The 15,139-nt window shown below is 34.6% G+C and overlaps 1 protein-coding gene across 1 annotated transcript in view; it reads right to left on the bottom strand.

The window, feature by feature from the left end:
- Positions 1-15,139, bottom strand: part of LOC127286905 (sodium-dependent dopamine transporter-like) — an 82,615-nt gene that overhangs the window by 48,456 nt on the left and 19,020 nt on the right. Inside the window, exons 3-4 of the mRNA XM_051313537.1 lie at positions 10,197-10,397; positions 9,957-10,124 (exon numbers count right to left, since the gene is read on the bottom strand). Coding sequence (XP_051169494.1) covers positions 9,957-10,124; positions 10,197-10,397 — 369 coding nt within the window. The remainder of the gene's footprint in view (positions 1-9,956; positions 10,125-10,196; positions 10,398-15,139) is intronic.

Raw genomic sequence — 15,139 nt, 5'->3', positions numbered from 1 at the left:
GGATTATTACCCGAGTACAGGCACCATCTGGATCGCCAGAAGTACGACTCACTTGGCCAGATGGAGAAGATTCTTAGGAAATTCGAGAAGACGAGAAGTTTGGACGAGAAATATGTGCCCCCTCCACCAAAAGAGAAAATGCTTTTCCCATCGGCCGCGTATAAAGGAAAATCAGAGAAAAGGGCCGTAAATAAGAGTGCGAAGAGCGAGAAGGTAGCAGCACTCGGAAATGAATCGGGATCGGAGAAAGAGTCGAGTAGGAGTAACCACTCCACTAAGAAGAATAAAAAGAAGAGTAAGGTTAAGAGGGGCAAGAAAAATGAGAAAGCTCAAGGTCAAGACGCGGTGGACGCTATAAAAAAGGTAGTGACCCCACCCTTAGCGCTCAAGGGACTAACGAGACGACAGACCAAACGCAGCCGCAGTTTGTTTCGGTGCCGATACAAACGTTTGCAGCTATGGTAGCAGGAGGACCCAGACCTAGTTTCCCCAAAGCATTTGGACAAAAAGGGGGAAAAACGGGGCAGAGTGGCGCTCCAACACCAGCAAGTCCTAAACAATTCTTGGGACCTTGCTACAACTGCCAGACGGTGGGACACCGTGCATCGGAATGTCCCAAACGCGTTTGTTTCGCTTGCCAACAACCAGGACATCATGCGAAGAAATGTCCTATGAGACAACCTCAAGTGGAGAGTTGTCTAGTGTGTAAAACCCCGGGAGTGACGTTCCTAACTTGTACAAGTTGTACAACACTTAGGACATGTTTGGGAAACGGCACGTGGGGGGCACAACACCCTTTTGTACCCCCCTCTGCCCGAAGGGAAGAGTAGAGAAGGTTGAATACCCAATTAACGATGGTGCGACTTGTAGTTGGGTAAAAATAGAGTTTGAGTTAGAGTTAGAGAGAGAGAAAGTCTGTAGAGAAGAGTTAACCGAGAATGATGTGTTCAAAATTGTGCCAAGCGACAGTAGGGCTAGATCGAGTGAGGAGAACTCACTCCATTGCAGGCCAGAGAAAAGTGTTAGTAAGGAATGTAGGACTAAAAGTACGGAAGTGGGTCCGGTACCTAATGTCCTGGGGAGGGGAAAGGCTGTGATGGGCTCAGCTGACCCAAACCTGATTATGGTTGAGAAGTTGGATGGATCCAGGACAGAGAATAGATATTTCTTTAGGATGGCCATTGGCGATAAACTATATGAAGCATTATTCGACTCCGGAGCAACGATTTCGGTAATCAACTCCAAAGTAGCCGAACCTTACAAGGACCGAATACAGCCGTCCAGATCAGCAATTAGGAGTGCATTAGGGGGCACCACCAAAAACGCTGGACTTTTGAATTTAACCATGGTAGTCGATGGTTATGTACAGAAGTTTGAGGTCATGGTCATAGAGTCATTGACACCTGACGTCATACTGGGGGTTGATTTTTGTAAAGCCTGGAAAATGGAAGTCCAGTTAGGACAGAGTTTATGGAGAGTATTCGGTGGAGAGTGGCACGAATTTGACAAGAGTGAAGACACAGACAGTGGAGAAATAATTATTGCAGAGTGTGCTGGCATCTCCGCATTGGATGATGAGCAGAGACAGATTGTCCAAGCCATAGTGGATCGTTGGGTACTGCCAGAAACAGACGAACTTGGAGTAACCAGCCTAACAGAACATCACATCCGTGCGACGGATGAGACACCTGTCCAACATCGGCCGAGGCGGATGTCACCGATCATGATCACATGGGCGCAGGAAAACACGCAGAAACTTTGGAAAAAAGGTATCATCGAACGGTCTGCGGCCCAGTGGAGAAGCGCGCCAGTTATTGCCAGAAAGGGAGAGAACGATTTTCGGCAGTGTATGGATTACAGAGACGTGAACAAGGTCACGGTGAAGGATGCGTACCCCATACCGACGATCGACTCCATCTTGGATAAACTCAGAAGAGCAAAATTCTTGTCAAAAATAGACTTAAAACTAGCGTATCAGCAGATACCAATGGCCGAAGAGAGCAAGAAATATACTGCTTTCGCAATCCCAGGATCAGGATTGTGGCAGTATCGCAGGATGCCGTTTTGGTTAACGAACGCCCCAATGACGTTTCAGCGTCTTATTGACGCACTTTTCGGGCCAGAGTTTGAACCATTTGTCTTCGGATATCTGGACGATATCATAGTAGTCACGGATACTTTTGAGGAACACATCAAATGGTTAGAGATAGTGTTGAGAAAGCTAAATGAGGCCAGACTAGTTGTGAATCCAGAGAAGTGTGAGTTTGGATGCTCTAGGGTCACATATTTAGGGTATCTCTTGGACAGCGAAATAGTCAGGCCAGACCCGAAGAAGATCGAACAAGTCATGACTTATCCGGAACCGAAGAACATAAAACAACTTCGTCGTTTCTTAGGCATGGTTGGTTGGTACTCCAGATTTATTTCTAACGACAGTGATATCAAGATACCTTTGGTCAGATTGCTGCATAAAGGCCGGACGTGGGAGTGGGGAGAAGAACAACAAGAGGCGTTTGAAAGGCTTAAACAGAAGCTCACTTCGGCACCAGTGTTGGCTCGCCCAGACTTCACCAAGACCTTCACCATACAGTGCGATGCCAGCGATTACGCCATTGGAGCGGTATTGACACAGGAATTTGAGGACGGAGAACATCCGGTCATGTACATAAGTCGAGTCCTAACGGAGGCCGAGAGAAATTACAGCGTGACAGAGAAAGAGTGCTTAGCGTTGCTGTGGTCAATTAAAAAGTTTAGACCTTATATTGAGGGATACAAATTTCATGTGATTATCGATCACAGTGCCCTCAAGTGGCTGAGGAATTTAAGAGACCCAACAGGTCGTTTAGCGAGATGGGCACTGGAAATGCAACAGTGGGACTTTGACATAGTTCACAGAAAGGGTGCACAACATCATGTCCCAAATGCATTGTCCAGATTACAAGAGAGTGAAGAAGAGTTAGTGTCCGCGTTTGAAACCATTGAGGACCAATGGTACCTCAAGCGCCGAGAGTTAGTGATCCAGCACCCTCAACGTTTTCCAGGATGGACAGTGGAAAATGATAACCTTTATCGCCATAGAAGTGACCCACTTTTAGTGCCGATAGTAGGAAACGAGGAAGGGTGGAAATTGGTCGTCCCAGAAGAGTACAGAGAAAGAGTTATGGAGGACGCGCATGCGCAAGCGTCAGCTGGTCATCTGGGAATAGAAAAGACCTATGATCGCGTGGCTAGAGAATACTATTGGCCAGGTATTTGGAACGATGTACACAATTTCGTGACGCATTGCATACAATGCCAAGTACATAAAGTTTCTCAAGCGGGACCAGTAGGTATGATGGGACAGAGGATAGTCGAAAGACCGTGGTCAGTTGTAGCAGCGGACACAATGGAGTTTCCACCGAGTAAGAATCGTTATAAATACTTGGTGGTGTTTCAAGATTTATTCTCGAGGTGGGTTGAGGTGAAACCCCTCAGGTCTGCAGATGGAAAGTCGGTAGCTAGAGCGTTTGAGGAGTTGGTGTTATTTCGATGGGAAACACCAGAATATTTCCTATCAGATAACGGTAAAGAATTTGACAACAAATTTCTAAAGTCAACTTTAGAAGAATATGGAGTCAAACATATTACAACACCACCTTATCATCCCCAGGCCAACCCAGTTGAAAGAAGTAACAGAACATTAAAGACGATGATATCTACTTTCATTGGGGCCGATCATCGTGACTGGGACTTGCATATTCACGAGTTTCGTCACGCAATGAATACCGCGACACAAGCTGCTACTAAAACGTCCCCAGCGTTTCTTAACTATGGTCGACATCCTAGGCCAGTCAAAAGTTTGCGTAGAGAAATTGAAAAGAGAGATAAAGTGGTTAGAATCAATCCAGACGAGTGGATAGATCGGGTAAAGAGATTAGATGCGCTGAGAGATTTAGTAGCGAGACTAATTGACAAAGAGCGGGAGAGGCAAACCAAATATTATAATAAAGGCCGTAGAGAGGGTATATTTAAATTAGGAGATATGGTGTTGTGTAGAACACATAAACTGTCTAGTGGTACCCAAAGGTTCGCAACTAAGTTAGCACCCAAATTCGAGGGGCCCTATGAGATAGTCGAAGTGTTATCGCCCACCGTATTCGTGTTACGCGCAGGAGACAGCCGTAGAATCCCTAAAGTTCACGTGACTGACTTAAAGCGATATCTCCCACCAAGGGGATAAAAGTGACATAACTAATTGTATTGTGGTTTGCAGAGAGACGTGAGAGAGAGCAGAGAGGCCAGAGAGAAGGACAGAGAGATAGACGAAGGAGAAAAATGCCATACGATCGCATTGGACAGAGAGGGATGGAAAGAGGCCGCAATCGTCCATCGACGGACTTCGGTGTGGAACCGCGAGGTCAAGGACGAATGACGAGGGGTCGTAGTCAATCCGCCCATAGGCCAGGGGGCGAGTTCCAACCGGACACGACGGCTACGAGGGGGGCATCATTACTGATGTTCCCTAATAGAGATGCGCCACTTCCCAACCCGTTGGAACCGGTGAGACCAGGGGAGGGTAAAATAAAGAGGCCAGAGAGAGGGTTAGAAACGGAGGAAGGTGCAGTGGGGGGAACAATAGGCCAAGGAAAAATGGAAGAGAGACGGAAGGATCTCCTGGGAATAGACGGGTTCGAGAGACAATAACTCGCAGTCTCCCACACTCAGAACAAAGCGGAGATCGTTGTCCCGTATACTTGGCCAGCAGAGAGAAGCAAGGGGGAAAGCGAAGAGGCATACGAGAGCCGCCTTGCAGAGCACGAGTTGGAGAGTTTCCTGCGTCACGGGTCGGTGTACCCGACGAGAGACTTGGCCCGACTAAAGAGTCGCCAAAGTGAGGCCATGTCGGCCAGACAGAAACCAGCTCTGAGGAAAGAGGACATGGAGAGCACGGCACCGACCCCGAGGGAAGCGCGTTTGCACTCCCCACATCCCGGACCGCCTAACCGTCGGGAACCTGTAAGGAGAGAAGCGGTCAACGCAATGAGCGCTCAGTCTTCTCGGGATTCCCGAAATACAGTGACACAACGGCCAGAGAGAGTAGAGGAGAAAAGAGGTAGAGAGGTGGGAACAAGGAGGACACCGCTGAAGATCAAAACTTCGCGGTTGATCTTCGGGAATTTAAAGGCAATTCCCACGGTGAGCGCAATCGACCCCCCGCCATATGCCTGTTTCCAGTGTTGGAGGTTCGACCATAAGTTGGAGGCCTGTTCGAACACCAAAAGATGGCCATATTGCCTAAATTGTGGTCGTCGATTGGTGACGGTCGAGACTTGTCCGCGTTGTGCAGAGGCATACGCAAGGAGACGGCGACAGGTGGTTGACCGAGTCGAGCGGGTCAATAAAAGAGAAGAGACCGAGACAAAGAAGCCAACAAAGGAGTAGACCTCATCAGGAGAGGTCAAGGACAGAGAGATGAAGGAGAAGGGTGATGACGAGGATCTAACGACAAAGATCTTAGAGATCACGAGAGCCCTAGCGGGACTGCCGGCCTCCACTATAGATAAGGCCATAAACCATCTGCTGGAAGAGAGGAGGAAGCAGTTTGGAAAGAGGGCGGATGTGTAGGTGGGAGTCCCTGGCCAGAGAGAGAGAAAGGAGTTCGGACAGAGAGAGAGGAAAGGAGTCGGCCAGAGTGAGAGAAGGAGGGACAGACGGACAGAGAGAGAGAGCAACGGGTGAACCATGGCCAGAGAGAATCGAGGGAGATGACCATTGTTGCAGCTGATTTGGTAAGAAATAAAATCTTTTTAGATTATCATTTTTTGTTGTTGTTATATGACGATCCTACCAGGGGTAGTTCCGGTCATGGGGAGGGGATTGTGACGGAGTGAATCGTCATTTGAATGTATGTCGCTCTCTCGAATAATTTTGGTTGTTAGTTTAGGATAGAGGTCACTGCCACTGTGGAGCGAGAGAGAAGGAGCGAGGCTACAGTGACGGTGGAGAAAGAGAGACAGCAATATGACGAAGCCAGTGGGATGAGGCATAGAGAGACGCCGAAAATCCCAATACTTTGGCGTCCATTTATCGATTACGATCGCTGTCGCGGAGAGACGTATACGTACGAGCGCGTGTGTTACACGAGGCGGACCTCGTGGAGTAAATTATATTTATTGTGATAGATACATTTGAGTTGTGTAGAACTGGTGCCTATTTTGTATACTGAATAAAGTGAATTTGAAGAGACCTGTGTAAGGTGTATTGAATAGTAGCTTTGAGGACCATTGTGTGGATCTGTCGAGAAGCTGAGAAGCCCAGACACGTGGTCGGGTATACATCGTGGGTAAGTCGTTTATTTGTCCAAGTCGTGTCTCGCCGCTGGTATTTCTGCTTGCCGGTGTTTTGGCAGAATTCCCTCTGGAGATTGAGAGCATCTCAGAGGTGTTGTTTTGTTGTTGATGAAATGGATGTAAAATAGTTTATTAATTATCTTTAAAATTAATTGGCGCCTGACGGCGAAAATTTATATAATAAATTTTCTTATATTTTTATTAGTTGAGGCCAGTGATTTTGATGTTAGCAGATTTATTTAATTTATTAAATTTATACGTCATACTGCAAAAAAAGGGAAATCATTAAATGAAATAAAATTTATTTATTTATTTACATATATGTGGGTGATTCTCCGCGTAGCGCACAACTTGTTTTTTTCATGTTGCGAAAGAAAAATCACAAATAATATTCACATAATATTTCGAATCTAATGTAAAAAGGTAATTTCTGTGACTACAAACAAAAACCAATAGTTATTTTTGTATTTAACTTTATAATTTTTCGTGAAAAGTGGTTTTTAAGGCTAAAAACATTAAAATTTGACCTGTCCCCACAGGATGTTAAAACAAAAAAGTTAATATTTTTAGCAATGTGCACTAATAAATACAATTTTTATTGCTATTTTAGTATTGTATATTGTAGTGGAATTGAATAAAAAAACGTTTGATCAAAAAAAAATTATTCTCTTTGTTTTTTTGCTATTTATACTTGACTACACTTTTGTGTGTTATTCTGCGTTTTATTATTAAACATTGAATTATTTAAATAAAAGTCAAATGTTAATATAGTTCTACTTCAGTAACAGCAAAAGTTATATTCCTTAAGTTGATCCATGAAGAAAGTAATCAATTTTCTAATTTATTTTAATTTATTTTAATTTTTTTTACACATTTTAAGATTCAAATTTGTACAGGGCATCACAAAATCGTCTCCACCGGCATCCACCGACCTTTCAATATTATTAAAAAAAATAGAATATAATTAAATAATAAAGGTTAAATAAAGTGTAGTTATATATATTATTTTAGTCTATATTTATGTGAAACATATGAAACAAATTAAAAATAAATGATAATTTTCTCAAAAAAAAAAAAAAAATTATTAACATCAGTTCCACCGGTTCGAGCGACCCCAGCGTCTCCACCCGCCACAAAATTTCGACCGTCACTAGTCCAAGTTTAATACACAATGAATCAAACGAAATTAAAAATATTTATTATAAACTATCATAGCTCCGGTAAGTTTACTATAACTTACCAAATAAATTTCTATAAATTACCGTATAAATTTCCATAAATTTCCGCATAAATTTCCATAAATTACCAAAATAAAATTTTTAATTGTCGTTCGCGCTATATATATTTTTGTAAATTACCACAAAATTTTTCATTAATTACCGAAATTAAAATCTTTAATTGCTATTTATGCTTTACATATTTTTATGAATTATAGCCAAAATTTCTATAAATTACCATATAAATTTCCATAAATTACCGCATAAATTTCCATAAATTACTCAAATAAAATTTTTAATTGTCGTTCGCGCTATATATGTTTTTGTAAATTACCGCGAAAATTTACATAAATTATCGCGGAAATTTCCGTAAATTACCAAAATAATAATTTTTAATTGTGATTTATGCTTTATATATTTTTATGAATTTTAGACAAAATTTCTATAAATTACAGCATAAATTTCCATGAATTATCTCGAAAATTTCCGTAAATTACCGAAATCAACATTTTTATTTGTCGTTCGCGCTATATATATTTTTATGAATTGTTCCAAAAATTCCCATAAACATTTTAAATCAAATTTCAACTATTTTATAGAATTCAACAAGCACAGAATTTTTTTTAATTTGTTTAAAAAAATTAAAAAAATTTTCCTGCCCACCATGGATATTTATTTCTTGACACTTTATCTTCAAAAATATGTATTGATATTTATCATTTCGATAAAAAAATATTTTTAAAGTTTCAGACACCAAAACGTGCGCTACGCGGAGAATCATCCATATACGGGCAATGCCCTTTCGTACAAGTGTACTAAAGTATGAAAAAAAGAACATAAGAAAAATGACAGTGCGAAACAATGTTTTGTTCTTTCTCAAACAGTATCAAAAATTTCAGAGAGTAGCTTAATACAAATTTACTTAGAGAAATACCATAAAAATCAAGGTTTTTGTGGTACTCATTAGCTTCTCTTGTTATCCTATTTATAACAGAATTAATTCCATAGTTTGTTCTTTGAAATAACTATCTGAACAAAGTTGGATTTCTGGTTGGTCTAAAAGGAACAGCAAAATTTAGCAAAGATAAGAGTGGAGGGCAGTTAATAATGCCGTTAATAATTTTAAACATAAATAGTAAATTAGTAAATAAGAATCTGTTTCTTAATAAAGGAATACCCAGAATCCTTCTCAGTTCAGTATAGTCATGACTAAATCTATCAAAAAATGGTATCCCCGTCTGTCTAGCAACAAAACGCATAAATTTATTTTGCACCCGTTCCAGTGCCATTAATAAGTATTCTTGGTAAGGTGACCAAATCAATGAAGCAAATTCAATTATTGGTCTAACTAATGAAAAATATAAAACCTTTAACGCTCATATATTCTTAAACCGCGATGCTAAAATTTACTAAATATAAAGTGCTTGTAATTAACTTTTAATTTTTCTTAGCATTTTTTTCTTTTCTTTTTAATAAAAATATAAAATTAAGCAATTAAAATTAGCACTTTGCTGATTTTCAAGAATTTTAAACGTTAATAACTTTGTTATAGAAAAATAAAAAATTACTAAACTTGGGGAATATAGCAATGGTCACTAAATACACGCAATATTTTACTTTAGAGATAAAGATACTTTTTGAGATAATAAAGATTTAAAAATTCACTATTTTTATCAGGTTAATACATGTAATATTTATACAGATGAAGTTTGTTCAAGATTATTAACCATCAAGGACGAACTTCATATTTATAAATATTATATATATTAACCTAATAAAAATATTGAAATTTTTAAACTTTATTATCTCAAAAAGTATATTTGTCTCCAAAGCAAAACTTTTGGAGTGCCTGTATTTAGTGACCATTGAGATATTCCCCAAGATTAGTAATTTTTTATTTTATTTATTTATAAACTTTATTATATTATTATTTATAAATTTATAAACATATATTTTGATAGAAAATATATGTTTTCTTTAATATTTTCTATTAGATGAAAAAGTGTCAGTTTCCAGCACCTTATATACTTTAAATTCATATTTTACAAAAAATATTACAAATTATAATAACGACTTTAATTAAAATATGATAAAATCACTATGTTAATTTTAAAATATCAAAATAATATTTTATTTGGACGTTTCTGTTTTCCTTATCTTTTTTGTGTTTTTAGCGTTGACAAGATCTGTTTATAGAAAAAATGCTAATTTCGAATATCGATTTAAGATTTTTTAATCCTACTTTTATATAGAATAAAAAGTATCGATTTTTTAAGTGTTTTCCGCCTTAAAAATTTATGCAATAGCACAAATAAAAAAATATTTTACTGTAGTAGAATTTTAATACCTTTATTTGTATAAATTTGAGCACGAATAGTAATAAAAGTTATTAAATATTTAATAATCTTACCTGACAGATGGTTCCAGGTGTTACAATAATCTTATAGATAGCGAGACCGGGTATCATGGCAACTGAAGAGGAAGCAATACACCAGCCCAAAATATTAGCCCACGTCGGATAAATATAGCCCTCATAGGTCAATGGTTCGTATCCCATTAAACCATAAACAATAATAAACTGTAAATTTATTTTTGATTATTTATTATTAAAAATTGACTCTTATTGTTTTATTATTTTACTATTACGTACAATTATAAAAAGTGGGGCAACGAATTTCCAGCACACTCTCCAATAGACTCCAGGTGTGAATCCAATCATGTCTTTGATGTCGGCACAGAATCTTTCAGTACCGTATATCCAGCTAACGGCTATCGCTTCAGCTAATACAGCAAATAACATTGAATATCCAGCAGCGTAGCGATCCAAAAGATGAAAGAAATAAAAACCACCCTGAAAATGTTTAATCACACACTATTTTGTTGTGTTCGAGAAAAACACGTTTAAAAATTCACGTCCGTCTCATATACTCTGTTGCTTGAGCATCTATCGATGGCTGACTGAAGAAATTAAAAAAAGAGCCATAAGAAACATTTGGATGGATAAAGAATTTATATTTGAGAATTAGCTATTGGAAAACAATCAAATTTTGTAGGCTAATTTTAGTCATCGATATTTAAAACCATACACAAGGATTTTCAAAAATATATTCACATAATTTTTTTTGTTACTTTTTCAAAAATTCGAAAATACGTTTTTTAACCAAACATTTTTTACACTGTATTAGGGTTAGAATTTGATGAGAAAAGGTTTTAGGTTTTTATGGAAATCAATCATAAAACAAAAAATAACTTTTCTTATTACAAATTCCGGTAGGCTAACAACATGCCCTTCGGACCAAAATTATAAATATAGTGGATGCCTCCTACTACCATTCTATTATTCAGAATGTCGTTAAGGTTCGTATTCTTATTTTTACTCTTAATTTGATCAATCAGAAAAAAAGAAATATAAGAACTGGTTTAAATAAGAAGTCACAATTTAAACCCCAAAGAAAAACATATATTTTACAAATAAGTATCAAATGCTTTTAGTACATGTATCAAAACAATGTGTTTAATAGTGTGAATGTCTGTGTAGTGTATTTATACTGCATTAAAACTCACCAAATCAAATCAATAATATTCAAATCAATAAGAAATCGATAGTCCTCAATAATCAATCAATATTCCTTGATTTCTCATCAACAATTGGTTTTATTAATTGATGAAAAGGGTGGGAAATTATAATGAAGTTGTCTGTTGCTAAAACACTTCTTGTAACCTTGCAATTTTGGGTACTGGCGTGATCCACCTTCGATAAGTCACTCCTTGTATTGAGCAATTATATAGCTCAAATGTACATTGATTTATGAAATGATTAAACTTTATTTACGAAACTTTGTTAAAATGAAGTCTTTTATTCTATATTGAGGTTCTTTACCTTGTATTTCTTAACATTCTCGAAATTTTTTTAACAATACTAAAATGAGAACAGCTACTTGTTTCTTAATTTATTTATAAATTAATTTGAAAAATTGTGTTTGTGTTGTATGTTTGTATTTAATATTATTGATAAGTCCATTTGTAATTTATTATAAGTAGAAAAAGAATTTAAATCACTATGTGATTTAAATCTTACAATAATTAATTCAATTTAAGTATCTTTTATTTAAAATTGAAAATTTTAAAAAGTTACGAAATTCGTTCGTAACAAATACACTATTTTAAAAAGATACATAAGTAAAAACGTGGTGTTTTCTATTGTTAATTATTTTATGGAGTGGTATATAATTTTTCTTTATGTCTTCTTTTTTAAACAGTTGACGACTGCAATAGAGGGTAGATTTAGAAAAAGCAAAATAATATATGAATAAAATTAAGTCAGTAAAAATAATAATAAAAAAATGCTTATTTTTTTGTTCTAGATGTAAATATCTGAGACACATTTTGTTTGAATATAATTCCGATACGTATAAGTTAATCTTTAAATTATAAACATAAGTTTCTTAAATTTTTTTAAAGTCTCAATTTTTAAAGAAAAAAAATATTGGGAGAAAAAAATACAACAGAAATAAATTTTTTTAATGTGAAATACCTAAAAAAAATATTTATAAATGTGGTATTTTATACTCCCCCTTTTTATGGGCTGTCGTCCCTTGACAGTCTATATAATACAAAATTAAGATTGGGAAGTTTGTTTGTATAAAAGCTTTACTTATAAACTGTACCTTTAACTTGTTAGTGACCCAATAGATTATATATCTCTCTATATTAAAAAAGATTTCGCCGCTGTTTCAGTACCCCTTTGACCTTGAACCTTGACCTTGATTGTTGACCTTTGACCTCGACCATTGACCTCCTTTGCCCTTAAAAAGGTCAAATTTAAGAGCAGTTTTGACCCTTGATCTTTGACCTCCTTTGCCTTCAAAATTCATGTTTAAAATGCAAATTTAGAAACATTTATATATTTTTAATGTTAACATCTAAGTCAAGTGTATATATTATTATAATTTAATTTTCATAAATTGATTCTCCTCCTTCCAATAAAAGATTCAAAGACATTTTAGGTTCATTTAGTAAAATGGTAATTTGCTTCTCATTGTGAACTTTAATTCCAATACTCAAGTCATCTGTATTGAATTTAAAAAGTTAGTTTTGTTATTTGTTATTAATTTATTTATTGTTATTATTTAAATTTATTAAATGTACCATTTTCATATAATATTTCAACAATTCGAAGTTTTTCTCCCAGAAGAAAGTTGCACTCATCCGAAAAAATTTTGAATTTTTATAATGACTTTATTTTGTCCATTTGTAATAGTTCCAATATACGTGTTAGAATTCATTTTTACTAATATATCCTGTATATTTTAATACATTTTCTTTATTAAAATTAATTTCTGTTATTTCATTTTTATTACATTTTAAAATATCAAAATTTTCCAAAATTGATACTTTTGAAACATGATTTAATAATAATTCATATTGCATATTGCCATCATTAAAATCTGATGATTCTTTTGCCGTCAAATTTTAAAGAAGAAGTTTCTTTGGAAATTACAAAATAGATTATGTAAATATAAATTATGTAATATTATATATAAAATTATATAAAGACAAACTAAACACAAATCGACAAATTTACATTAATATATAAAGTACAGTGAAAGTTCAATGAACTTATAGCAAAATATAAACAAATAAATGCGAGTGCGATTGTACGAACAGAGAATGACCAATGAAATAATAATGATGTGAAAATTAGCTATTAATTAAAATTAAATGATATTATAAAAATTTGAAAAAAAATTTTTATAATATTGGCTCAGATATTTTGTATCATCTTTTTTGTTTAAAGGATTATCTTGTAAACCTATATGTATCATTTCAGAGATCAGTCTCCTTCGCCAAATTGGTTCATTATCAAGAACAGAGACATCATTCCAATCAAATTCATGTTTTAAGTCTCGCCTGTGTGTCGCAATACTGTACATTTTCTTAATTTTATATTGTTTTATTTATATTTTATTTTATTTATTTATATTTTTTATATTTTTATATTTTATTAATAAATTTTTAGTTTCTGATGAGGACAGCAGTGCTGTCGAAACGTCAAAAATAATTTCTTTTATTTTACTGACTACTTGACTTGGATTGATTGTTAAATTTTCTTCCTTACTATTCATTACACCAAGGGATAAATTCATTATTAAATTAATTGTCATTATTGTTTACAATAAATTTAAATAGTTCGAATTCATCTTTTGACTCATTTTTTTAGATTTAAAATTTTTTAATTTATCAACAGTTTCGACATAACCCACAACAGACCTATTATTTATTATTAAAAGAATGTTTATTTATTATTAAAAGAAATTATAATTTTATAATAATAAATAAATTAGAATAATTTATATAATTTATTGGATGTCAAAAAACTTACACAAACTTACTTCCAGCCTTAACTTTTTGCTGCAAAAAAAATGATGATGTGAATTCGACATTTTCATCAATTTAAAATTTTTTTTGTTTATCATTCGAAATATCTTCATTAGTATTATTCCTTTTTCTGGACATTTTTCTATTTGAAAAATATTAACTTTAAATTTTGACAATTCGAACAATTTTTATAGGCAAAATATAAATTAAGTAACTGAATATAAACAAAACAACTGCAGACAACTTCAGAATTGTTTTCAATCTGTCAAATTAAAAGTTTTGAAAGTTTGGTTACTCTTTAGAAGTTTTTAAATTTTAAAGTTAAAATTTTAAATTTTAAAGTAAAATTTTTTGAAAAATAAATTATAATTGTTTGGTAAATAAATATTTTTGGAAAATATATTTCACTTTTAAAATGAATATTAAAGAAAAGATTAAACCAGATGGAAATTGTTTGTTTCGATCTTTTTCATATAATAGCCAAGAAAAACATCAAAAAGTTAGAATGAAAATTGTCAATTATATTTTAAATAATTGGTTTTTTTATGAAAATTTTATTGTTGGAGATGAGTCTTATGACCAAATTATTTTAGATAAAAATTCATATCGAAATCTCATTTCAAAAAATAGTTTTTATGGTTGTGAAGTAGAAATACAGGCTTTTGTGTCTATTTATGATGTCAAAGTAATTGTCCACCATAATATATTTAACAATATTAAAGATTACAGAATAAGTAATAATGATAATAAATTAAGATTGTTACTTTCTGGATCGCTTGATCATGGACATTATGATGTTTTAGAAAGTTTTAGATAGGACGAACAGGTGCTGAAAGAACAAATTATGAAACAAGAAAATCAGAGATTTTCTGATTTAATGAAAATGATGTGAGATAAGGAAATGATTTGTGAGGGACAAAATTTGACGGATGAAAATCGGTTAAAACTAAAGAATGATTTGATGGAAAAAATGGTGTGTCACATGGAAATGATGTGTGAGGAACAAAATTTTATGAATGAAAATCAGATAAAACGAAAGAATGATTTAATGGAAAAAATGATGTGTGAGCAAAAAAATTTGATGAATGAAAATCAGAAAATACGAAAGAATGATTTGATGTGTGACAAGGAAATGATTTGTGAAGAGATTGCGATAGAACCAATTCAGAGAAAAAGAAAGAATACTGATAGTAACGAGGACCACGTTAAGAAAAA

This window comes from Leptopilina boulardi, unplaced genomic scaffold (assembly GCF_019393585.1).
Source record: "Leptopilina boulardi isolate dan_hultmark-lab unplaced genomic scaffold, ZJU_Lbou_2.1 LbouV2_365, whole genome shotgun sequence".
Classification (NCBI taxonomy): Eukaryota; Metazoa; Arthropoda; class Insecta; order Hymenoptera; family Figitidae; genus Leptopilina; species Leptopilina boulardi.
This window is presented reverse-complemented; position numbering and strand designations above follow the sequence as displayed.